The following is a 25626-nucleotide window of genomic DNA, read 5'->3' on the forward strand; positions in this document are numbered from 1 at the left end:
TCGCCGCAGGTCCTCCGGTGGCCGGCTATCGCTGGCCAGTGGGGGGGGATGGCTATTGCCTTCAGTCCGGCCACAGAGGATCACCGGTTGTTCCCGCCGATAGCCGGCTTTCCCGGTATGGAACCCCTGCAACATGGCGCCGGCGGAGGATAGCCGGCGTCTCTTCTGGTTGCGGGACCAAGCAGGGGAAGTGGTGACTAGCGTCACCTCGGATTGGATACGTAAAGGCTCAACCACAGGAAGCACCAGCTGGGGTTCCGCGCTAATGAGAAGGCCTACTTAAGGAGCACCACTCCTCCTAGCCAGTGCTTCGGCTTCTCGTTCCTGAGAGCTCCGCATCGTTGGATGGAACTCTGTACCTTGCTATCTGCTATTGCCTGCCTTGACCATTGCCTGCTACTGACTCGTCTTGACCGCTGCCTGCCTTGACCATTGCCTGCCACTGACTCGTCTTGACCGCTGCCTGCCTTGACCACTGCCTGCTACTGACTTGTCTTGACCGCTGCCTGCCTTGACCATTGCCTGCCACTGACTTGTCTTGACTGCTGCCTGCCTTGATCACTGCCTGCTACTGACTCATCTTGACCACTGCCTGCCTTGACCATTGCCTGCTACTGACTCGCCCTGACCGCTGCCTGCCTCTACCTCTGCTGCTGCTGTCCACCACGCCGGCTGCCAGTCCACCCGGGACCTCGGACCAGTTGGCTCCCGGGGATCCGGAGCCTGCGCTGTCCGCTTGGCCTGTCCGCCCCCTGTTCCAGAAGCCCTGTAGGCTGCCCGCACCTGGAGGCTCAACTTCCAGGGAACGGCGGCCTTCCCAGGCGAAGAGTGGGGGTGGGTCAGCTGTCCTCTGGAGAAGGAGGGGTTCACTCCACCGTCTCCGGCCGGATCCAAGGGCTCACACCAGCGAAGCTGCTCATCCTTTGGCGGAGCAAGACAGCGAGAAGACATAACTGATCCAGTGTAATATTAAGATTAAAACATTCTAAACACTGGTACTGATCCTGCAGTTTTGGAAATGGCCACAAGGTGCCGCCACTGTTCTCCACAACTCATTTTGCAATCGATCTGTGCTGCCATCTGGTGGCATGCTCTGGTTATTACACATGCAAATGTTTGCTTGGCTCAATCAAGCTCACGCCTTCATAGCTACCATTATATAAAACACCTTTTATTACGAGATAGCCGTGGAAGTACTATGCACCTCTTTTGTGACTGTTAGCACAGAAGGAAAAGGAAGCACATTTACCACTTTCTGCTCCTCTTGTACCTGAGAATCGGTCCTTTAAAAACCCATTAACCGAACCTATTTTCTTACCTTTGCTTCCCCTGCAGAAGCTGCGGCTGTAATTCATGCTAGGTCACCAGCTTTTCAAAATAATTGGGGGTGGTAAACACCCAACACAGAACCCCCCTCCCTGGACACAGTAAAGGAGCTTGCTCAAATTGGGGGATGCCCAGCACCAAGGCCCCGCACTGTGTCTTCACTCTGTGGCTCCTCTTCCAGGAGTGTCAGCAGAGAGCCCAGGTTGAAATCCATTCTGTTACAAAAAAACATTATTCCCCCGTCTGCCTCCTTCCACTAAGGCTTTACAGCCCTTCCAACAACTTCTCACTTCAGCTGAAACTAAATGCACTGCAAACGCTATTCCAGACATTGACCACAGGATGGCGCAATTTCTAAAGGAACCATTGTACTTTTTAATAGCAGAGGCGCCCCCTTGCTGCCCTCTTGTGGTTCCTCTGCAGAATACAGGTTCACCACATAACCCTTTCTGTGCTAAATTCCAGCTTTATTCCCGCTTTCCTAGGGCAACTTCCCTGTCTATCTGTCCTGTCACTTTATGGTTCATGATAATCCCAACCCCCTTAACTTGAGCCTGGAAAGAACTAACCCTCGGGAAGCTATTGGGCCAACGTGGGTATATGTATATTGTAAAGAGTATGTAGGACAGGCCCCAAAGGAACCCTGGGATAGGCCAGAATACCCCCGTTATAGGCAGGCACTCCCCAGGAAAAAACTAGAAATAAAGAACTACAACTCCCAGCATGCCCCAAGGGAGACCGGGGATAAGAGAAACTATGTGCATTCCCAGGAGTCTCCAGAGGAGGGCCGCAGGGGAAGGAATAAGGCTGATTCTCCAACCTGGTGGAAGAGGTGGTGGAACAGGTGGGTGGAGAAAGAAGAGCCACCAAAGAGCTTTAATGAAAGAAAGGGTGAGCAGCTGGGAGAAGGGCGGGGCGAGGAGAATATGGATTGGGCTCCTGAGGAGAGAGAGGCAGAGAGTGAGCCTTGCCCTATGGAGTTGACTGAACCGGAGAACACCCTGGAAGAGCCGATGGACTTTTCAGCTCTGGCTCAGCGAAAGCCGAGGAAGTAGCGGGGCCAAGCCGGGTCAAGCGGGAGGAGGTCAGGTAGGAGTATGACTGACCAAGAGGGTGGGACCCTAGGCTTTGAGCCCGCGCAAAGCCATTACTGTGTGTTTTTGAAAGCCTGGCTAAATTGAGCTGTGTTTTGGAAAGCTTGGCTGGAACTGAACTGTGTTTTTGAAAGCCTGGCTAAATTGAGCTGTGTTTTGAAAGCTTGGCTAGAACTGAACTGTGTTTTTGAAAGCCTGGCTAAATTGAGCTGTGTTTTGGAAAGCTTGGCTGGAACTGAACTGTATTTTTGAAAGCCTGGCTAAATTGAGCTGTGTTTTGAAAGCTTGGCTAGAACTGAACTGTGTTTTTGAAAGCCTGGCTAAATTGAGCTGTGTTTTGGAAAGCTTGGCTAGAACTGAACTGTGTTTTTGAAAGCCTGGCTAAATTGAGCTGTGTTTTGGAAAGCTTGGCTAGAACTGAACTGTGTTTTTGAAAGCCTGGCTAAATTGAGCTGTGTTTTGGAAAGCTTGGCTAGAACTGAACTGTGTTTTTGAAAGCCTAGCTGGACTGAGCTATGTTTTTGAAGCTTGGCTAGAACTGAACTGTGTTTTTGTAAAGCTTGACGAAAAGTGAACTGGGTTTTGGAAAACCCCGCTACACTGAACAGGGTATTTGTTTTCTTTCTTTTTTTTATTATTTGCTGCTACTCTTCCCCAGGAGGGAGGGAGAGGAAGCAGCGGTGAAAGCCTGGACTGGGGAACTAACCGGATTGAGAAAGGTGAATGATAACTGTGCTTTGTTTTGTGTTTTGGTGCCACAACTGAGGGAAGGAGGGAAACCCCTTTCAGGCAATAAAAAGCTTCATTGTTCTGAGGAAAGAAGGGAGCAGTACTGGAAGGTGTTCTTCAGGTTGTGGAGAGCTGCAACCACTGAGAAAAGAGGATCCACTTTACAATATATAGGGTATGCATATATAGATGTATATATAGACCCTGTTTACCTATCATGTTTGATAGATATTTGCTCTAGTTTGTTGATAGTTTTTTGATATTGCACAGTATAATTAATTCCAATAAATATACATCAGAAGTTAGAGTCTGGTAGAGTGAAGTTGGTGAAGTAAATGGTCTCCCATCCTACCAGATAATTTGCCCAGAGACCAAAGGTGCCAATGGTCATGATAGAATGGTCACTGTGGGCAAGGAGGGCAAAGTCCTTCCAGGGCGAAGACTCTACCTCATCCCCGGAGAAATAGATGTCTCCTGTAGAGGCATTAATGCTCTCCATGCACCACGCCATTCCATTGCTGGCCACCACAAAGACGGGCTCCTGGTACTTTTTTTTTTTTAATTTGTGCCTCGCACTTTCCCACTCATGGCAGGCTCAATGCGGCTTGCATAGGGCAATGGAGGGTTAAGTGACTTGTCCAGAGTCACAAGGAGCTGCCTGTGCCTGAAGTGGGAATCAAACTCAGTTCCTCAGTTCCACAGGACCAAAGTCCACCACCCTAACCACTAGGCCACTCCTCCACTCCAAGTATTCCCAAGTAACAAAACTTCCCTTCTGCCCACCTCAGGGGAAACCCCCCTCCCCAGGATCGTCTCACATCTTCCAAACTTGCCATTGCCTCTGACTTCGAGAGATTCAATTGAAACCCAGAGAAGTCCCCAAATTCTTAGTACGGAAATAGTCCATCGCCTTCTCCAGGTAGGTCTTGTCTCCCAGCACACCTTTCCAAACTTTGGGCATGATTTGGACGTAGTCTCCCCTATGCACATGGACTCCAATGAAAGTAACATTCTTTCTAGTCCCTTTTATCAGTTCTAAATGTTTGTTAGTCTCAGCCTTGATGAAATCATGGAAAGTGATCTCCCAGATGATTTCCTCTCGGATGTGGTGGTAGAAGGTCCATGAACTGGGGTAGCCAGTTAATCTCAAATATTTCTCGTCAATGTGATAATACTCCTCTGACATCCAGTCATGTATCCTGAAATTCCTCCAGGGAATCTTACCAGCTGTATCCCGATGTAGCACTGGTAGGCTGATCTTGAAGATTGGAGCCAGCCAGTTGTGAGTGCCCTGCTCTATGTAAGCCTCATGGTCATTCAGCTTAGCTAAGGCATACAAAGCGGCATACTGTCCAAGTTGATTGCCCAGTTGACCGCTGGACCAAACCGTCCAAATGCCATCTCTTTTCTTTTTAGTCTCACAAATCATATTGCGAGCATCTGAAGCCTCAGGCTCGAGGCCATTGCTTAGCATGGGAGAGGCATCCAGGAGCTCTTCCCATTGTATGCCAATCTGCTTCTTACTGAATTTAAGGATTACAGACAGGGAGAAGGGGCCCAGAAGGAAGACCCCAAGGATATAACCCTTCTGGGACATCTTGAAAGCTGCCTCTGTCCTCTTTACTGAGATCGGTGGCAGACCTAGAAAAGAAAAATGTAAGAGGTAAGAGCCAGCCCAAGATCGAAGATTTACAACCAAAGTTTCAAGGAGAATGTGGGGAAGGTTCAACAAGTTACCTAAGGCTGTATCCTTCAAGGCTGAATATTGACCTGATCTAGTAAAACCTTCCAACATGCACCCATTCTATTCTGTATAGTTTGTTGATCTCATTGTTTGAGATTTCATTCAGTGTCTCTGACTCGTCAGCTTCGAATACCATTTCTGGCACTGGTATCACTCCCAAATCTTCCTCGGTGAAGACCGAAGCAAAGAATGAATTCAATTAATCTCTCCGCTCCGGCTTTGTCTTCCATGATCGCCCCTAAAATCAGGCCTCCTATCCTTTTAGCAATAACTGAGCTGGCATACAACCTGGATGTCGATAAGGGTATCAGGTGATGGCACTATAGGATACCAGACGAACAGCTGAATGCAGAACCCCAATAGTTCCCAGTAGAGTAATAGGACGGCTGATAGAAACCTAAAATGGTGGTAATTCAGGTTGAATGGAAAAAAAAACAGCCAGCTCCTTGGTTTCCAGCTCTTCTTTATACCATTCTGGTGGAGGCATTTTCCTTGAGGATAAGCAAGCTCCTCCCTATGTTCTGAACATTTGATTCTCAGAAACCAACACTTATGACACTGAAGAGACCATTCTTGGCATTCAGTTTTGCAAAACGTGAGCATGCACTGGGGGTGGAGGCAGCAGCAGCAGCTACCCTAGCAGCCCATAGGACTTGGGCTTGGGAATGAGCAGTAGACGTCTGGAGCCACAATATGAGGGGGCCGGAACCCAAAGTGAGGGGGCCCAGGTTCTACCAGTGGGTCACTTCTCCATTTATCTTCTCATGCACTCTTCTTTTTCATCTTCCACATTTCTCTTATCTATGTCCTTCTCCAACTGATTCCACCCTGCCATCTTACTTCAGATAAGAGATTTTATGGCTCACCCTTCTCTTTTATCCAAGGTGGAGAAGACACAGAGGCAGGAGAACTGACCATGAGGATAAGTTACAGAGGAATCTGCACTCAATGGACACTGGACAAAGCAGCTCTTACTACTACTACTTATCATTTCTATAGCGCTACTAGATGTACGCAGCGCTGTACACTTGAACATGAAGAGACAGTCCCTGCTCAACAGAGCTTACCATCTAATTAGGACAGACAAACAGGACAAACAAGAGATAAGGGAATATTAAGGTGAGGATGATAAAATAAGGGTTCTGAACAAGTGAATAAGGACTAAGAATTAAAAGCAGCATCAAAAAGGTGGGCTTTTAGCTTAGATTTGAAGACGGCCAGAGATGGAGCTTGACGTACCGGCTCAGGAAGTCTATTCCAGGCATATGGTGCAGCAAGATAAAAGGAACAGAGTCTGGAGTTAGCGGTGGAGGAGAAGAGTGCAGATAAGAGAGATTTACCCAGTGAACGGAGTTCCCGGGGAGGAATGTCGGGAGAGATGAGAGTGGAGAGGTACTGAGGAGCTGCAGAGTGAATGTAGTTATAGGTCAATAAGAGGAGTTTGAACTGTATGCGGAAATGGATAGGAAGCCAGTGAAGTGACTTGAGGAGAGGGCTAATATGAGCATAACGACCCTGTTGGAATATTAGTCTTGCAGCAGAATTTTGAACAGATTGAAGAGGAGAGAGATGGCTAAGTGGGAGACCTGTGAGAAGCAAGTTGCAATAGTCTAAGCGAGAGGTGATAAGAGCATGGATGAGGGTTCTGGTAGTGTGCTCACAAAGGAAAGGGCGAATTTTGCTGATATTATAGAGAAAGAAACGACAGGTTTTAGCAGTCTGCTGAATATGTGCAGAGATGGAGAGGGAGGAGTCGAAGATGACCCCAATGTTACGAGCTGATGAGACAGGAAGGATGAGAGTGTTATCCACAGAAATAGAATATGGGGGAGGAGGAAAGGTTGGTTTAGGGGGAAAGATAAGAAGCTCAGTCTTGGTCACGTTTAGTTTCAGATGGCGCTGAGACATCCAGGCAGCAATGTCAGACAGGCAGGCTGATACTTTGGCCTAGATTTCTGGTGTGGAGAGGTAGATCTGGGAGTCATCAGCGTAAAGATGATACTGAAAACCATGAGATGAGATCAGAATACCAAGGGAAGAAGTATAGATGGAGAAAAGAAGAGGTCCCAGGACAGATCCCTGAGGTACACCAACTGACAGTGGGATAGAAGTAGAAGAGGATCCACGAGAGTATACACTAAAGGTACGCTGGGAGAGATAAGAAGAAAACCAGGAAAGAACAGAGCCCTGAAATCCAAGTGAGGACAGCGTATCAAGGGGCAGGCTGTGATCAACAGTGTCAAAAGCAGCAGATAGATCGAGAAGGATGAGGATACAATAGAGACCTTTGGATCTGGCTAGGAACAGATCATTGGAGACTTTAGCAAGCGTTGTTTCAATTGAATGAAGGGGGCGAAAGCCAGATTGAAGTGGATCAAGAATAGTTATAGATGAAAGAAAGTCAAGGCAACGGTGGTGAACAGCACGTTCAAGTATCTTGGATAGGAAAGGGAGGAGGGAGATGGGGTGATAGTTGGAAGGACAGGTAGGATCCAATGAAGGTTTTTTAAGGAGTGGTGTGTCTACAGCATATTTGAAGGCATCAGGAACAGTCGCAGTGGACAGTGAAAGATTGAGGATATGACAGATAAATAGGATGACAGTAGGACAGATAGAGGCATATTTTCAAAGCACTTAGCCTTCCAAAGTTCCATAGGTTTCTATGGAACTTTGGAAGGCTAAGAGGCATATTTTCAAAGCACTTAGCCTCCCAAAGTTCCATAGAAACCTATGGAACTTAGCCTCCCAAAGTGCTTTGAAAATATGCCTCATAGTGTTAAGCAGATGGGTGGGAATAGGATCAGAGGAACAGGTAGTTAGTTTTGAGGAGGAAAGAAGATGTGTAGTTTCCTCTTCAGTGATTTCAGAAAAGGAGGCAGGGGTTGGAGGGTTGAGAGAATGGACTAAGGGAAGGAGATGTGGAGGTGACCACTGTGGTCCAAGTTCAGGGGTGGCCCTGGTCACTGAGTCTGTATCAGGTTCCGGTGTGACCACAGCTGGACTCTGGGAGCACAGCTGTATCAGGTCTCAGCTAGAGTCTGAGTGCACAGCACTGACCCGAGAAGCCCCAAACGTGCCCCACAGACACTTCACGCCCTGTTAATCTTGCAGTGGGCAGTGAGAATTGAAGTTACCGGTGTTCAAAAAGTAAGTGACCAGTTCTGAGCCTCCTTTGTTCTGCAGGAGATTGTCCTTCAAGACGGGGGTTTGCAGCTCAGTGTGGGATGCTTGGAAGCTATAGGGGCTCCAGTGAGAACATAGCTGAGATAGGATGTAGAGTGGAGCTATTTGCACATAATTTATTTTTTGCATTTTTGAAAACTTTGACGTTAGGATGAGAGCTGGAACAAAGGTAGATTGCCTGTAAAAATTTGGTAAAACCATTGTTCCATGAGCCAGCGCACCTGCTCCAACCAAGGAAGCCCAGGCTTGCCGTCAGCTGTCTTCTAAATTTCCATCCATCAGAGCAAAGGAAGGGGAAGGCAGAGTGAAACTGCAGGGTCCTCAGACAGTTTGGACTAGTAAGTAATTTTGTCTGGGAGTGTTCCTATTTATAAAGAATAAAATTATGAGACACGTAGACAAACATGGTTTAATGGGACAGAGTCAGCATGGGTTCAGCCGAGGGAAGTCTTGCCTCACCAATTTGCTTCATTTCTTTGAAGATGTGAATAAACATGTGGATAAAGGTGAGCTAGTTGGTATAGATTTTCAGAAAGCTTTTTGATAAAGTTCCTCATGAGACATTCCTGAGAAACTTAAAGAGTCATGGGATAGGAGGCAGCGTTCCGTTGAGGATCAGGAATTGGCTATTGGACAGAAAACAGAGGGTAGAGTTAAATGGTCATTTCTCTCAAAGGAGGAGGGTGAACAGTGGAGTGCTTCAGATCTGTATTGGGACCAGCGCTATTTAACATATTTATAAATGATATTAAAATCGGAACGATGAGTTAGGTGATTAAATTTGCAGATGATACAAAACTATTCAGAGGAACTGAGTTCGATTCCCACTTCGGGCACAGGCAGCTCCTTCTGACTCTGGGCAAATCACTTAACCCTCCATTGCCCCATGTAAGCCGCATTGAGCCTGCCATGAGTGGGAAAGCACGGGGTACAAATGTAACAAAAAAAAAAAAGGTTGTTAAAACACATGCAGACTGTGAAATATTGGGGGAAGACCTTAGGAAATTGGAAGACTGGGCATCCAAATGGCAGATGAAATTTCATGTGGACAAATGCAGAGTGATGCACATTGGAAAGAATAAATCAAATCATAGTTACCTGATGGTAGGGTCCACCTTTGGGATCAGCACTCAAGAAAAAGATCTGGGTGTCATTGTAGATAATACGCTGAAAGTTTCTGCTCAATGTGCAGGGACGGGGGCCAAAAAAGCAAACAGGATGCTAGGAATTATAAGGAAAGGGATGGTAAATACGACCAAGAATGTTATAATGCCTCTGTATCACTCCATGGTGCAACCTCAGTTCAGTTCTGGTCACCGTATCTCTAAAAAGATATAGCAGAATTAGAAAGGGTTAAAAAAAGAGTGACCAAAATGATTATTATTTATTATTAATAGGATTGATTTACTGCCTTTTTGAAGGAATTCACTCAACACAATACATAATAGAACATTTTAATTGACAGTGAAGGGTAAAGGAAAGATGGAACATACAGATAGGTAAGAGACTAAGAGGAGTTAGAAAATAAGGGGACTAATTTAAGGAAAGTTGCACATGAGGTCAGAGAGATGGTTAAATGTTATCTGAGCTAGGGTAGGAGTGGATAAACATGTCCTGCTACAGTATATGCAGCCCATCTCACTCCTTGTGTGTGTGAGTGAGACTAACAAGATAAAGGGGGTGGAATTCCTCCCGAATGAGGAAAGGCTAAAGAGGTTAGGGCTCTTCAGCTTGGAAAAGAGTCAGATGAGGGGGGTTATGATTGAGGTCTACAAAATCCTGAGTGGTGCAGAACGAGCAGAAGTGAATTGATTTTTTACTCATTCCAAAAGTACAAAGACTAGGGGCACTCGAGGAAGTTACATGGAAATACTCTTAAAACCCCCTCCTAAGGCACACCACCTTGTAGTAGTGGAGGGGCTTCTGTGTTTCTGTGACTCAGAGGGCTATGCTGAAGGGTTACCCATATCAGACAGGCCTCTGAGGAGAAACCAGACAAAGAGTGTCCCAAACTGGGAGAGTGGTAAGATGGCGACCTGAAGTTCGTATGCCCAAAGGCCCAGCTGCCCTCTGAAGTTTCATCTTCTTTACGTAAATTTCCTCTCTGCAATTGCAGTTACCTTAACTAAGAGGAAGGGGACAACTGGCAGTCAGCAGCCGATGGCCAGCGTTTTATCCCCTGAGCAGCAAGTGCGAGACCACTGCGCGACGAACTGCCCACAGATGAAAGGGTTGGCGAGTCCTTTGATTAGCGTCGGTGAAGAAGCGTCGACGCTCTTGGACCTGGAAAAAACAACTCCATCACTCCCGAATTATTCAACCACCATGTCCAAAGGAGTGGAGGAGTGAGTTAGAGGCATAAGCTGAAACGGAGGACGTTTACAGCAGAACCTGAATCGGCGGAACCACTCCTAGACACCTAAGAGAAATTAACTTGGAGTTTTTCGCTCCCGTGGAGGTTACATTGAATACCATCTAACATAGTGTCACGGTTGTGCCCCTGTTTCATGCTCTCATTCGTCTCATCACCTGCTGGTCAGACCTGGTGGCTGCGATGGACTGTCTGGTTGCTGTTTCCCATGTTCTAGAAGTCATGCCGGTCCGGATCTTCCAGCTTTCCAGACTGCGTGTTTCCCGGTTTGTTCTACTGCTTGCTGCCTGCCCAAGTCCCTGCTTGATCCCTGGTTTACTTTTGATTGCCGCCGGCCTACAGACTCTGTGTGGTTCCTAGTTTCCCTGCTGCTTTGCTGCCTGCCGGTAAGACTCTGCTTGATTCATGGACTATTCTCATGCTGCTGCTTAGTGTTTCTTTTCCAGTCCTGCTGCTCCAGTCCGACCTGCGCCTGTCTGTCTGTGGTCTGCCTTGCCTCCTGTTTGGGTGATTTGCCTGCCGCTCCTCAGCAGTGGTCCAAGGGCTCACTAACCCAGAGGTTCTACGTGAAACCTGACACATAGTAACATAGTAGATGACGGCAGAAAAAGACCTGCATGGTCCATCCAGTCTGCCCAACAAGATAAACTCATATGTGCTACTTTTTGTGTATACCTTACCTTGATTTGTATCTGTCATTTTCAGGGCACAGACCGTATAAGTCTGCCCAGCACTATCCCCTGCCTCCCAACCACCAGCCCCACCTCCCACCACCGGCTATGCCACCCAATCTCAGCTAAGCTTCTGAGGATCCATTCCCTCGGAAAAAGATTCCTTTATGTTTATCCCACGCATGTTTGAATTCCGTTACCGTTCTCCTCTCCACCACCTCCTGTGGGAGGGCATTCCAAGCATCCACCACTCTCTCCGTGAAAAAATACTTCCTGACATTTTTCTTGAGTCTGTCCCCCTGCAATCTCATTTCATGCCCTCTAGTTCTACCTCCTTCCCATCTCCGGAAAAGGTTCATTTGTGGATTAATACCTTTCAAATATTTGAACGTCTGTATCATATCACCCCTGTTTCTCCTTTTCTCCAGGGTATACATGTTTAGGTCAGCAAGTCTCTCCTCATACAATGGTAACGCAAATCCCATACCATTCTCGTAGCTTTTCTTTGCACCGCTTCAATTCTTTTTACATCCTTCACAAGATACGGCCTCCAAAACTGAACACAATACTCCAGGTGGGGCCTCACCAATGACTTATACAGGGGCATTAAAACCTCTTTTCTTCTGCTGGTCACTCCCCTCTCTATACAGCCTAGCAACCTTCTACTTATGGCCACTGCCTTGTCACACTGTTTTGTCACCTTCAGATCCTCAGATACTATCACCCCAAGATCCCTCTCCCCTTCGGTACCTATCAGACTTTCATCACCTAACACATACGTCTCCCGTGGATTTCTACTCCATAAGTGCATCATTTTGTATTTCTTCGCATTGAATTTTAATTGCCAAACCTTAGACCATTCTTCTAGCTTCCGCAGATCCTTTTTCATGTTTTCCACTCCCTCCCGGGTGTCCACTCTGTTACAGATCTTAATATCATCCATAAAAAGGCAAACTTTACCTTCTAACCCTTCAGCAATGTCACTTACAAATATATTGAACAGAATCAGTCCCAGCACCGATCCCTGAGGCACTCCACTACTCACCTTTCCCTCCTCCGAGCGAATTCCATTCACCACCACCCGCTGGCGTCTGTCCGTCAACCAGTTCCTAATCCAGTTCACCACTTCGGGTCCTATCTTCAGTCCGTCCAGTTTATTCAAGAGCCTCCTGTGGGGAACCGTGTCAAAAGCTTTGCTGAAATCTAGGTAGATTATGTCTATAGCACATCCCTGATTTAATTCTCCTGTCACCCAGTCAAAGAATTCAATGAGATTCGTTTGGCACGATTTCCCTTTGGTAAAACCAAGTTGTCTCGGATCTTGCAACTTATTGGCTTCCAGGAAATTCACTATCCTTTCCTTCAGCATCGCTTCCATTACTTTTCCAATAATTGAAGTGAGGCTTACTGACCTGTAGTTTCCAGCGTCTTCCCTATCACCACTTTTGTGAAGAGGGACCACATCCGCCGTTCTCTAATCCCACGGAACCTCTCCCGTTTCCAATGATTTATTAAACAAATCTTTAAGAGGACCCGCCAGAACCTCTCTGAGCTCCTTTAATATCCTGGGGTGGATCCTGTCCGGTCCCACGGCTTTGTCCACCTTTAGCTTTTCAAGTTGTTTATACACATTCTCTTCCGTGAACGGTGCTATATGTACTCCATTTTCATTTGCACTTTTGCCAGTCCATCGCGGTCCTTCTCCAGGATTTTCTTCTGTGAAAACAGAACAAAAGTATCTATTTAGCAAATTTGCTTTTTCTTCATCATTTTCTATATAGCGGTTCGCAGCATCTTTCAGTCTCACAATTCCCTTTTTAGTCTTCCTCCTTTCACTAATATACCTGAAGAAATTTTTGTCACCCTCCTTACATTTCTAGCCATTTTTTCTTCCGCTTGCGCTTTCGCCAGACGTATCTCTCTCTTGGCTTCTTTCAGTTTCCTCTGGTATTCCTCTCTGTGTTCGGCTTCTTGAGTTTTTGTGTATTTCAGGAATGCCAACTCTTTAGCCTTTATTTTCTTGGCCACTTGCTTGGAGAACCATATTGTTTTCCTTTTTCTCTTGCTTTTATTTACTCTCCTTACATAAAAGCTTGTGGCTCTATTTATAGCTTCTTTCAGCCTGGACCACTGTCCTTCCACTTCTTGTTCGTTCTCCAAGCCCATCAGCTCCTTCCTCAGGTATTCCCCCATTGTACTAAAATCAGCACGCTTGAAATCTAAGACTTTGAGTTTTGAGTGGCCGCCCTCCACTTCAGCTGTCATATCGAACCAAACCGTTTGATGGTCACTGCCGCCCAGGTGGGCACCCACTTGTACATTTGACACACTATCCCCATTTGTGAGCACCAGATCCAGCATTGCTCCCTCCCTCATGGGTTCCGTCACCATTTGTCTGAGCAGAGCACTTTGAAAAGCATCCACTATCTCTCTACTTCTTTCCGATTCCGCAGACGGAGCCTTCCAATCTACATCCGGCAGATTGAAATCTCCCATCAACAGAACCTTTCTCTTCTTTCCCAATTTTTGAATATCTGCAATCAGATCTTTATCTAGTTCCTCTAATTGTGTGGGGGGTCTGTAGACAACACCCACATGGACAGAGGTTCTATCCTCTCTTTTTAAGGTGATCCATATCGCTTCTTCCTTTCCCCAGGTCCCTGTCATTTCAGTCGCCGTGATATCATTCCTCACTTACAGAGCTACTCCTCCACCTTTACGACCCTCTCTGTCCTTCCTAAATAGATTATAGCCTGGTATGTTTGCATCCCATTCATGGGAACCATTGAGCCATGTCTCCATGATTGCAACAACATCTAAGTGTGCCTCCAACATCAGGGCTTGAAGGTCATGAACTTTATTGCTTAGACTGCGAGCATTTGTGGTCATCGCTTTCCATCTACATTTCCTGGTATGTGTTTCAACATTAGTGGTTTGGGGGTTGTTTTTCTCTTTGGGTACCTTCATATCTTTTTGTTCCACTTTCATTGCTTTTTCTTCGGCTTCCGTTCTGTTTTCAAGAACATCCCACTGCTGTAATGGAGCAAAAGAATTTTGTAGGGGCAACACTTGTGAGGGCGGATGCTTTCTTGTCACATAACGAAGTCTGCCTGAACCTACCGTGATCCAGACTGGATGGACCGTGCAGGTCTTTTTCTTGCGTCATCTACTATGTTACTATGTTTTGGGTGGTTTTATCCTTTGTGGTAGTGGTGATAATTTGGTATGATTCTGTGCAGTATGATATTGTGCGGTCCTAGATGTTGCTTTAAGTGCATCTAGTTCCTGTTTTACTTTACTGAGCTCGTGTTTTAAACTAGTGAGCTAAAGACAGATAGGACAAGCCTTAAGTCTCCAGATGATTGGTCTTGAAACTAAAGCACCACAATTATTACAGAGAATAAAAGTCATCCTGTTTGGCTGAAATGGGTATGAACAGGTGTAATATGATGGAGCTACCAGTCTGGAAGTCTGCCTGTGTGTGACCGAGGAGCAATGCCAATGAGCTTTCGCTTTATATATGACTGGACAACCCTGGGTTGGGTGGGATTATTACTCTCAGTGAGTCAGCCAAGTGCTGTGTTAAAAAGTTCTCTAGGTATGACCAGAACTGATACCATCTGATCAAGAATTTTCAATTGATTTACCTTTCAAATTGCACTATAATATAACATATAATATCTGAAAGGCGCTTCGGGACCTAACGGTGACAGTAAATAATTTTGTTTCAGATATAATTTTATTAGAGTTACATGGACAATTCAACTGAACCCTTTGAGAGTAAAAAATTGATATAAAAAATGATTCTACACGAGCAAGAAGTGGTTATGATTTTGAAAATGATAATATACCAGAAACTTTGAATAATAAAATGAATATTATTATAGACTAGTAAAAAAGGCCTGTTTCTGACACAAATGAAACGGGCGCTAGCAAGGTTTTCCGTGGAGTGTGTATGTTTGAGAGAGTGTATGTGAGAGTGACTGTGTGAGAGAGAGAGAGTGAATGTGCAAGTGTGTGTGTGTGACAGAAAATGAGACTGGGTGCGAGTGTGTCTGTGAGAGTGTGTGTGTGTGTGAGAATGAGAGTGTGTGCGAGTGCGTATGTGAGACAGTGAGTGTCCTCCCCTCTCCCCCTCCTCCCCTTCCCCCCCTCAGGTCTCAGGACCCCCTCCCATGTCTCAGGACCCCTTCTCTCCTCCCAGGTCTCAGGATCCCCTCCCTCCTCCCAGGTCTCAGGGGTAGAGCCTCCCAGTAAAAAGAAAATAAGAGGTCTGAACAACTGAAACACCTCTTTTGACTGGTCTGTTTTGTGTTGTTGCTTGCTTGCTTTATGGGTTCTTGGTCAGTCACAGCACCTCACTTTGGAGGGCTTTTGGATTCTTCGGTCACATGCCTCTTCTGTCTGTCTGCAGTTGCTGGATGCTCTCTTCACTTTAACGCCATTTGCAGTAGCAATTTGTTTGGTTAGCAGCCTAGTCCTTTCCGTTTTGGCTTTCCACGGCATCCCGGGTGTTCCCTCATGGGCTTTTGCGCTTTTTTCTTCAGGCTCACCTAACGGAGCGTGGCTGCTTGGTGGCAGGGTTTGTTCTCTGCGGCAGTACACTCTGCATAGGAGTTTTTGTGGTTCCTGGGAGTCTCCAAGTCCGGATCGGGTTCCTGCTTGTGTGCTGGTTCTGATTTCCTTTTTGTCTTCAGGTTGTGAGTGTTGGGCCTGTCCGTGTGGGGTTCTCCCGCCTTTTGGTAGTCCTGGGGGGGGGGGGGGGGGGGACTGCTGACCGGAAATTCTATAAAGGTATGACTTACCAGCTATTAGTAGAAGTATTGTTTTCATGTATGTTTTGTTCACAGTTGGACATGGACACGTACTTTACGGAAGGAGGGAGGGAAGGGGGGACGGGCGGCCCGGTCCTGCAACTGGGTCGCGGTTTGGTGCGGTGCGGGCGGGCTGCAGGTTGACTCGCGCTGCAAGTCTGTACGCTCTGCTGTTGCTGCGGCACTTGCGTTGACGTCATCCGAGGCTTCAGACCGAGGCACAGCCAATCAGAAGTGAGACACGGGCGCAGGCAGCCTCATGGAACGTTCATGGTGCAAATTATTATATAGGATGATTAATATCGAGATTATTGTTTTTCCCAGAGTTCCAGATATGACTCCTAAAGTTTTCCTCAGAAATATTTCCTCAATTATTACTTTAAAAGGAGTGAAGCCTGTGAAAACTGGGATTACTTTAATCAGTGGGATTTGAATTAGAGACTTAAGTATATGTATTGTTAAATAACTTCTGGTTTTTAAAAGAGAAAGAATGTAATCAGATGTATTATTTCTAACTAATATTGGGCAATAAGTATGTTTTCAATGAAATGATTTGACTATACACCATATTGGCCTTGAAGAAGCCGCCCAGATGATCAATATGGAATAATGAATTAGAAGTGTAATATCTGGGGATAATCAGGTTAATACCACATTTTTTTTCTGTTTACTGTTTAATTGATCTCCTTATCTTGTTTCACTCTCCCCATTTAGTGGTCTAAGGAAGAGAATAGAATTACCTGACTGAAATAATTCCTATATAAATAAAAAAATTAGAAAAAAAAAGAAATACTCTTAAAACAAATTGGAGGAAATATTTTTTCACTCAATGAATAGTTTAGCTCTGGAACTCTTTGCCAGAGGATGTGGTAATAGTGGTTAGTGTAACTGGGTTTAAAAAAAGGTTTGAACAAATTCCTGGAGGAAAAGTCCATAGTCTCCTATTGAGTCAGATATGGGAAGCATATGCTTGCCCTGGGATTTGTAGTATGGAACGTTGCTATTCTGACATTCTGCATGGAATCTTGTCACTCTTTAGGATTCCAGAATCTTGCTATTCTTTGGGGTTCTACATGGAATGTTACTACCAGGGGCATAGCCACGGGCGGGGGGGTCAGGCCTGCCCAGCAGCAGTGTTCCTTCCTGCACAACGATTCCGGTCGCAGGCTCGGCTCACAGCAATTCCCACACGCTGCCTGCCGGCTGCCGCTCAACAATCTCCAGAGGAGAGGCTTCTGGGTTAGTGCTTAGTAGCTGCAAGGAGATTGTTGAGCGGCAGCCGACAGGCAGCGTGTGGGAATCGCTGCGAGCCGAGCCTGCGACCGGAATTGCTGCTGGGCGGGCCTGCAAGGAGGGTGAGGGAAGATGGGGTGAAAGTTGCTGCACGGGGGAAGGGATGATGGGGAAAAGATGTTGCACGGGGGAGGGAAGATGGGGACAGCAGCTGCATAAGGGGGAGGGAAGATGGAAGGAAAGATGCTGCACAGGGAGTAGGGAAGATGGAAAGATGAGGCATGGTGGGTGGGGGAGATGCTGCATGGGGAAGAAGGGAGAGATGCAGCAAAGGGGTGGAGGGGTGAGGAAGGGAGAAGTCTTGGCTGCATATGAGGTGGAGGAGAGGGAGACATGCTGTAGAGAGAGGGAATAGGTGGTGAGAGGGGGAGAAAGTTTGAACATAGGGGTGGAGAGGAGGGAGAAATGGTGGGCATAGGGGTGGAGGGAAGGGAGAAATGTTAGAAATGATGGTAGAGGGGAGGAAGGGAGAGATGCTGCATGGGAAGGGGAGAGAGATGTTGGACCAGAACACAAGGGAGAGGGAGAGAGAGATGGTGGACAGTGGGAATGAAAGGGGGAGATAGACATGGGGGTGGATGAGAGGGAGGGAGAGGTACACAGTAGGTGGTGAAGGGGGGAAATGCTGGGCCATGGAGGAGAGGACAGGAATGAAGAGAGAAGGGGCAGGAAAATATAAAGCTACCAGGGTGGGGTGGGGAGGGGATCAGATGCTGGTTAGAAGGGTGGAGGGAGGAAGATGATGGGAATGGTGTAACCCTGTGGGAGAGGCCAAGAGGGGGAGGAGGGGGTGGCAAGGAAATGAATGAATGAGAGATAGTGATTACAGAGGGTAGAAATATGGTAATGGGAATCAGATTAACGATAAAAGAGAAAGTAGAGGTGGGTAGGAGTAAGATGGGGAATGGGAGAGCTAGTGGGTGAAAGAAGAAAATGGAAATTTGATAGGTAGTTGAAAAGTAAAAAGGAGACGAAGAAGGGTGAGAGCAAGGCAGAAAAGAGCTACAAAGGAATGTTCAATATGTCAGAGGCAGGAATAGTGAGGGAACAGACAGGAGAGAGGAGAAAAGACAAATGGACTGCAGCTGCTTGAAGAAGAATTAGCAGACGACAGAGAGGTTGATACTCTTTGAGATTCTGAGTGGAATCGTGTTACTCTTTAGGATTCCAGAATCTTGCTATTCTTTGGGGTTCTACATGGAATGTTGCTACAATTTGGGTTTCTGCCAGGTACTTGTGACCTGGCTTGGCCATTGTAGGAAACAGGATATTGGGATAGATGGACCGTTGGTCTGAACCAGTATGGCTAGTCTTATGTTCTTATGATTACTGCTGGTATTGTGTAAAGATCTTATAGAGGGAAGTTTTCCTCTAGGAGGGGGAGGGATAACTTCTGGGGACTATGTAAAGATCTTATAGAGAGTATTCCTATAGGGGGATTACTGCTGGGACAGTGTAATGATCTTATGGAGTGAGTGTTCCTATAGGGGGTTTCATTGGTGGGACTGTGGAACAATCTTATAGAAGGGAATGTGCCCTATAGGAAGGATAAAGATATAGATGGGGTTTTCTTATAGGAGGAATTACTTCTGGGACTGTGCAAATATCTTATAGAGGGGACTGTCCTATAGAAGGGATAAAGATCTTATAGAGAGGAGTATTCCTATAGGGGAATTGCAGCTGGGACTGTGCAAGGATCTTACAGTAGTCCTATAGCATGGTTTCCAAGTTGAGACTATAAATAGAAGCTGTTATAAGGAAATTGTTGTTATAACTGGTACTGGAGCCACTTGAAACCCCAAATCTCTTGATTGGGTTTAGGATTTTCTCTGGATAGAATTTTCTCCAATGTTGAAATTGATCTGTTAGGAATAAACATTGGCTGCTCGATGTGTCTTCCTACCCATCACCTGTCAGCGTGTTACTGGTGATTTTTGTATGTAGATTTGCCAGCTGACTCAAGATCATAAGGAACAAATGATTCCAGTTCTGGTTTTACCCCCCATTATCTGCTGGCACTCATAGTTCTGATTGCACCCTTGAGTTTTCTCAGAATAACAAAACTACAAATCCCAGCATGCATTTTGGTAAAACCAGGACTTGATAAGTCTCTTCTTATTTATTTATTTGTAGCATTTGTATCCCACATTTTCCCACCTATTTGCAGGCTCAATGTGGCTTACATTTGCCATAATGGTGAATGCCATTTCGGGTAGTAGAATTGCAAAGGTTATTGCGTATGGTGCATACATACATGATAACATACATGGAACATAACATATATGGAGTAGATCATGGTATATATATATCATGTGCATACATACATGGTATAGAAGAATAATTATGGTATAGCCTGAAGGTTTCAGAGTGATAAATTGCATTATAATCTACTTTAGGTCATCAACTGTAGAGAGATCTTGTTTTACATAAGGTTTAGTGTGGTGATGTCAGTCATGTGATATGAGTTCGGTTTTGTATAGCTCATGTATAGTATTATTAATTAGTATTTAAGATGGATGTTTATGGTATGCCTTCTTGAAGAGATCTGTTTTCATTAGCCTTCGGAAGATGGTTAGGTCTTGCGTTGTTTTTATGGCCTTCGGTAGTGCGTTCCATAGCTGCGTGCTGATGTATGAGAAGCTGGTCGCTTATGTGGATTTATATTTTAGCCCTTTACAGCTAGGATAGTGGAGATTGAGGTATGTGCGTGATGATCTCTTTGCGTTTCTCCTAGGCAAATCTATGAGGTCTGACATATAGTTCGGGGCTTCTCCGTAAATGATTTTGTGGACCATGGTGCAAACCTTGAAAGCAATTCGTTCTTTTAATGGAAGCCAGTGTAGTTTTTCTCTTAGGGGTTTGGCGCTTTCGTATTTTGTTTTCCCAAATATGAGTCTGGCTGCTGTGTTTTGAGTGGTTTGAAGTCTTAAGAGTCAGGTGGTTAAGAGAGAAAGAAGCTGAAAGCATTGACCTGGCTGAGGACCTAATTGTAAGATTTAAAAGCTCTCTAAAATTGTCGCAGCCTAGAGGGGGTTGTGGGTATGGGGGTATTTTCCTAGGTTCTTGGGATCTTGTTTTCAGAGAATAAGTTTTATAGATACTTTCCCTAAAGATCTTTATCCTGAGTGTGCAAATCCTTTTAAAATTTGTCTTCCTCAGGGAAGCAGGAGGGAGCCTAAATTTCTGGAAACCTTTTCCAAAAATTCAGCTCTGAACTAAATCCCCAGCGAGGATGGGGGCTTGAGGTGGGGGTGGATTAATTTCATACATGTCTAAATTGAGCTGGAAGGAGAGTACATGAGAGTAGCCATACTTGGTCAGACCAATGGTCCATCTAGTCCAGTATCCTGTTTTTCCAAACAATAGCCAAGCCAGGTCACAAGTACCTGGCAGAAACCCAATTAGCAGCAACATTTCATACTACAAATGCCAGAGCAAGCATGATTAAGACTGGAAGTTAAATTGTGAGCCAGGCTTGCTGGTGGAGAATTAATCCAAAGATCCGGTCCTGGACGTGGGTCCGGACATTTCCTTTCACTGATTCTCGCTGCTTTTTGTTTTCTGCCTCAGGGTTTGCTGTCTCTCTTCCCTTAGGAGAAGATTTTTCAGATCTACCTGACCTGCACAGCCCCTGAGCTCCAGGAAGGGGGCCCCACATCTCGCGCTTGGACACCGAATTTCTGTCCTGTCTCATTCAGGTCTGTCTATGCCCTCTGCATGGTGCATCTCTCTTGATACAATGAGTATGCATAAGATAGATTTGCAAATATTGCCAAACCCATTGGAAATAGTGAGTTCTGTCTCCTGCTTAGATTTGATGCTTAAGCCAAAACAGCCACTGAACTGGGGCGAGAAAAGCTTGTATTAAAAATCTGCACCGGTGACAGGAAGGAAAGAATAAACAAACGATTCACATCTATCCATTCCACTCCACTCATTATTTTATAGACCTCTATCATATCTCCCCTCAGCCGTCTTTTCTCCAAGCTGAAGACCCCTAGCCGCTTTAGCCTTTCCTCCTAGGGAAGTCGTCCCATCCTCTATCATTTTCATCGCCCTTCTCTGCACCTTTTCTAACTCCACTATATCTTTTTTTGAGATGCGGTGACCACAATTGAATATTCGAAGTGCGTTATAACATCCTCATTTTTGTTTTCCATTCCTTTCGTAATAATACCTAACATTCAATTTGCTTTCTTAGCCGCCGCCGCCGTACACTGAGCAGAGGGTTTCAACATATCATCAACGATGACACCTAGATCCTTTTCCTAGGTGGTGACTCCTAATGTGGAACCTTGCATCACAAAACTATAGTTCGGATTCTTCTTTCCCACATGCTGTCAGCATAAAATAGTTACAAATATGTCGTGCCCTTCCATCATTCACTAGTGAGAGTAATGAAGTTAATTTGGATGGGCAGAAGCCCTGTAAAATCTGTAAAACAAAGCAACATTTTAAAAATTATTCTTGCAAAGGAGATATATGGTCATGCCTAGGAACTCTAAGAAAAGCAGAAACCATATGCTAAACATATTAAAAGATCAAAGCAATTTACGATACAATAATCATAAACTACAAAAGATCAATTCGAATAAGCATACAAAAAGGAGTCATAATGAGGTCAGTAAAACCTGAACCTGGCTCTGAGTGATCGAAGTGTGAATTTAGGGAAGGAATAATGATAACATTTTAGGAGGTGTTGAAAGGAAGAAGCGGGGCAGCAGAGGAAAGGGAAAAGGTCTATGCTCTATTAGCTGTCCCAGTATGTTTGACCTCCACCTTCGCTAACGTTAGACCATTCTTCTAGCTTCTGAAGATCTTTTTTCATGCTTTCCACTCCCTCCAGGGTGTCCACTTTGTTGCAAATCTTGGTGTCATCCACAAAAAGGCAGACTTTACCTTGAAAGCCTTCGGCAATGTCACTCACAAATATATTGAATAGAATCGGCCCCAGCACCGATCCCTGAGGCACTCCACTACTCACCTTTCCCTCCTCCGAGCGAACTCCATTTACCACCACCCTCTGGCGTCTGCCCGTCAACCAGTTCCTAATCCAGTTCACCACTTCGGGTCCTATCTTCAGCCCATCCAGTTTATTTAAGAGCCTCCTGATAGTCTACAGGGGGGCACCAGAGACCCTAGGCACTGCCCTGGGAGATGGTGAGAGTGATTAGAAAGGAAAAAAGGGGAGGGAGGGAGGGAGGAAGAGGAAAGGGAAGGCAGTAAAGGTAAGTGAGATCAGAAGACAAAGTAGGGGAATGAATGAGAAGGGGGAGGAGACGTGAGGGGGATTGGGGAGTGCATTGTGCACATTCACATGCACCCTTTTCCTCAGGGGGCAGATTGCAGGTGAAGGGGAAAACGTGGGGCTAATGACACTTTTGCTGCCACACCTAGGGAACTCTGCCTCCTACCTCTCTCCATTCCAAGTATTTCTAGACACTGCCTGCAAAACCAAACCAGCCCCTTGACCTAGAACCTTTTTATACTTGCGCAGCCTGAGAGCTGAAAAATGCTTGCTGTCCTGGAGAGTGTAGGGATCGGCAGAGGGAGGAGGGAGGGTTGATGGAGCTCTTCTCTCCAGCTGCAGAGAGAGAGGTGGGGGACAGTTAGTTGATGGCTCTTAGCAGAAGCATCTGTGTACCCCCCCCCCCCCAACTCTGACTGTGGGAAGGAGGATCTTTTTTTTAATATTCTGTGTGTCCTTTCCTTTGAAAGATTTGTGGACCCCTGTGTTACAACCGTCCCATTTTGCTATGCTGACTCTTAATGTATTTGCTCAGGTTTACAGGTGTTCTAGACCAAAGAGGTCCATCAGTTCTGCCCAGAAAGCTGTTCACTTACTCTCATACCCAGGCTATTCTCAGCAGTAACATCATCAGGTCCATGTCTGGTACATTCCTATATGGGCAGTCACATGAGGTGGGGAAGGATAATATATGTTCTGCCTGAGTTCCACCACTTTTGTTTTCAGAGTGACTGAACAAAAGATCCTGAAAGTTTTCTGCTTGCTAATCCTTTTCTCTCAGGATATAAACTATTGAGATTAGTCAGGTTAAGACACCTTTTAACCTTTTTTTTTCACATACACAAAAGGGATAATTCTGCAGTTCCTCAATACCTCTCCACCCTCATCTCTCCCTACACTCCTCCCCGGGAACTCAGTTCACTGGGTAAATCTCTCTTATTATTATTATTATTACATTTGTATCCCACATTATCCCACCTCTTTGCAGGCTCAATGTGGCTTACAATTCATCATGGATACTGGAAATAGAAAAGAATATACATTTGGTTTTACAGCAAGATTTGGGTATATGATGGTGAAATACATAGCAATGGAAATAGAAAAGATTATGCATTTGATTTGCGGAAGTTTTGGTTACATGTTGGTGGAATACATGATGGTATTAAAGCCATAGATATAGGTACATGATAGTATAGAGGCAAAAGATATAAGGAACATTCTTAGATATCTTAAAGAAAGTGGAGTTACACGTGTTGTTCCTTATGATATATTTTGTCGAAGAGATAAGTTTTCAGGAGTTTGCGGAATTTGGTCATTTCATAGACCAATTTCAGGTTACGTGGCAGTGTGTTCCAGAGTTGTGTGCTTGTATAGGAAAAGGTTGATGCATGCATTGATTTGTATTTCAAGCCTTTACATTTGGGAGGATGAAGATTGAGGAATGTGCGGGAGGATTTTTTTGCATTTCTGGGTGGAAGTTCTATTAGGTCCAACATGTAGGCTGGGGTGTCTCCATAGATGATTTTATGGACCAAGGTGCAGAGTTTGAACGTGATGCGCTCTTTGAGTGGGAGCCAGTGTAGTTTTTTGCGGAGGGGTGTAGCGCTTTCGTATTTTGGTTTGCCGAATATAAGTCTGGCTGCCGTGTTCTGGGCTGTTTAGAGTTTTTTGAGTATTTGCTCTTTGCAGCCGGCGTAGATTGAGTTACAATAGTCCAGGTGACTAAGTACCAGTGATTGTACCAGGTATCGAAAGTCACTCCTTGGGAAAAATGGTCTGACTCGTTTTAGTTTCCACATGGAATGGAACATCTTTTTAGTTGTATTTCTTGCATGGTCCTCAAGTGTCAGGTGTCGGTCAATGGTGACTCCTAGGATTTTTAGGGTGTCTGAGACTGGTAAACTTAGATTGGGTGTGTTGAGGGTGGTAAATTCCTTCTTGTTGTATTGCGAGGTGAGTACTAGGCATTGGGTTTTATCAGCATTTAGTTTCAGTCAAAATGCATCCGCCCAGGAGTTCATAATGTGTAGGCTTTGGTTGATTTCGTTGGAGATTTCTCTTAGATCATGTTTGAATGGGATAAAGATTGTTACATCATCAGCATATATGTATGGATTTAGATTCTGATTCGATAATAGCTTAGCCAAGGGTGTCATCATTAGGTTGAATATGGTCGGTGAGAGGGGGGATCCCTGTGGAACTCCACATTCAGGTGTCCATTTGGCTGATGTCGTCGAGTTTGATGTCACTTGATATGAGCGGGTGGTTAGGAAGCCCTTGAACCATCTGAGAACGTTACCTCCAATTCCAAAGTATTCGAGGATGTGTAGTAAAATTCCATGGTTGACCATGTCAAAAGCACTTGACATGTCAAACTGTAGTAGTAGTATGTTGTTGCCGTTTGCTATCAATTGCTTGAGTTTGGTCATAAGCGTGACTAGTATGGTTTCCGTGCTGTGATTGGAGTGAAATCCTGACTGGGAATTGTTCAGTACTGAAAATTTGTTTAGATAATCTGTGATTTGTTTGGTCACCATGCCTTCTGTTATTTTGGTGAATAGGGGATGCTACTGGTCTGTAGTTCGTTATTTCATTAGTATTTTTCTTTGCATCCTTAGGTATGGGGGTTAGTAGAATATTACCTTTCTCCTTTGGGAAGAGTCCATTTTGTAGCATGAAATTCACATGGTTAGTTAGGTCCGTCATAAAGTGTTGGGGGGCTGACTTCATGAGGTTGTTTGGGCATATGTCTAATTTACATCGGGATTTGGCAAATCTTTTGAGTGTCTGTGAAATTATTATTGGTATTATTGTGAATTCAGTCCAGATCCTGTCTGTTGGGTGGATTCCGGGTTCTGGGTCTAGGCATTCTAGAAGTGTAGTATATTCGATTGTGCTGGCTGGTATTTTGAGTCGTAGTTTTATTATTTTCTCGTTGAAGTATTTCGCCAAGTCGTCGGCTCCTGGAGTGTCTTTGTTGTTGTTAGTGACTGGGGTTGTGTCTATTAATTTATTCACGAGTTGGAAGAGTTTGTGTGTGTCTTTGTAATTTGGCCCGACTTCAGTTTTGTAGTATTGTCGTTTAGCTTGTCTTATGGCATATTTGTATTTCCTTTGGAGTAGTTTCCAGGCGTTAAGAGTTGGATCATCTTT

The 25626-nt window shown here is 45.2% G+C and overlaps 1 protein-coding gene across 1 annotated transcript; it reads right to left on the reverse strand.

Moving 5' to 3' along the window:
- Positions 1-3444: 3444 nt before the first annotated feature.
- On the reverse strand, positions 3445-4791 carry LOC115465011 (galactoside 2-alpha-L-fucosyltransferase 2-like). The gene is made up of 2 exons (XM_030195408.1): positions 4040-4791; positions 3445-3700 (listed from the first exon to the last, which is right to left on the reverse strand). Exons 1-2 carry the CDS (start codon positions 4744-4746, stop codon positions 3445-3447), a joined length of 963 nt encoding a protein of 320 aa, XP_030051268.1. The 5' UTR covers positions 4747-4791.
- Positions 4792-25626: the final 20835 nt, after the last annotated feature.

Source organism: Microcaecilia unicolor, chromosome 3 (assembly GCF_901765095.1).
Source record: "Microcaecilia unicolor chromosome 3, aMicUni1.1, whole genome shotgun sequence".
NCBI classification, from domain to species: domain Eukaryota; kingdom Metazoa; phylum Chordata; class Amphibia; order Gymnophiona; family Siphonopidae; genus Microcaecilia; species Microcaecilia unicolor.

Coding starts and splice junctions, on each gene's coding strand:
- LOC115465011 (XM_030195408.1), bottom strand. CDS start 4,746: ATGTCCCAGAAGGGTTATATCCTTGGGGTCTTCCTTCTGGGCCCCTTC. Junction 3,701..4,039: donor GCGATGGACTATTTCCGTAC/TAAGAATTTGGG, acceptor ATTAAAAAAAAA/AAAGTACCAGGAGCCCGTCT.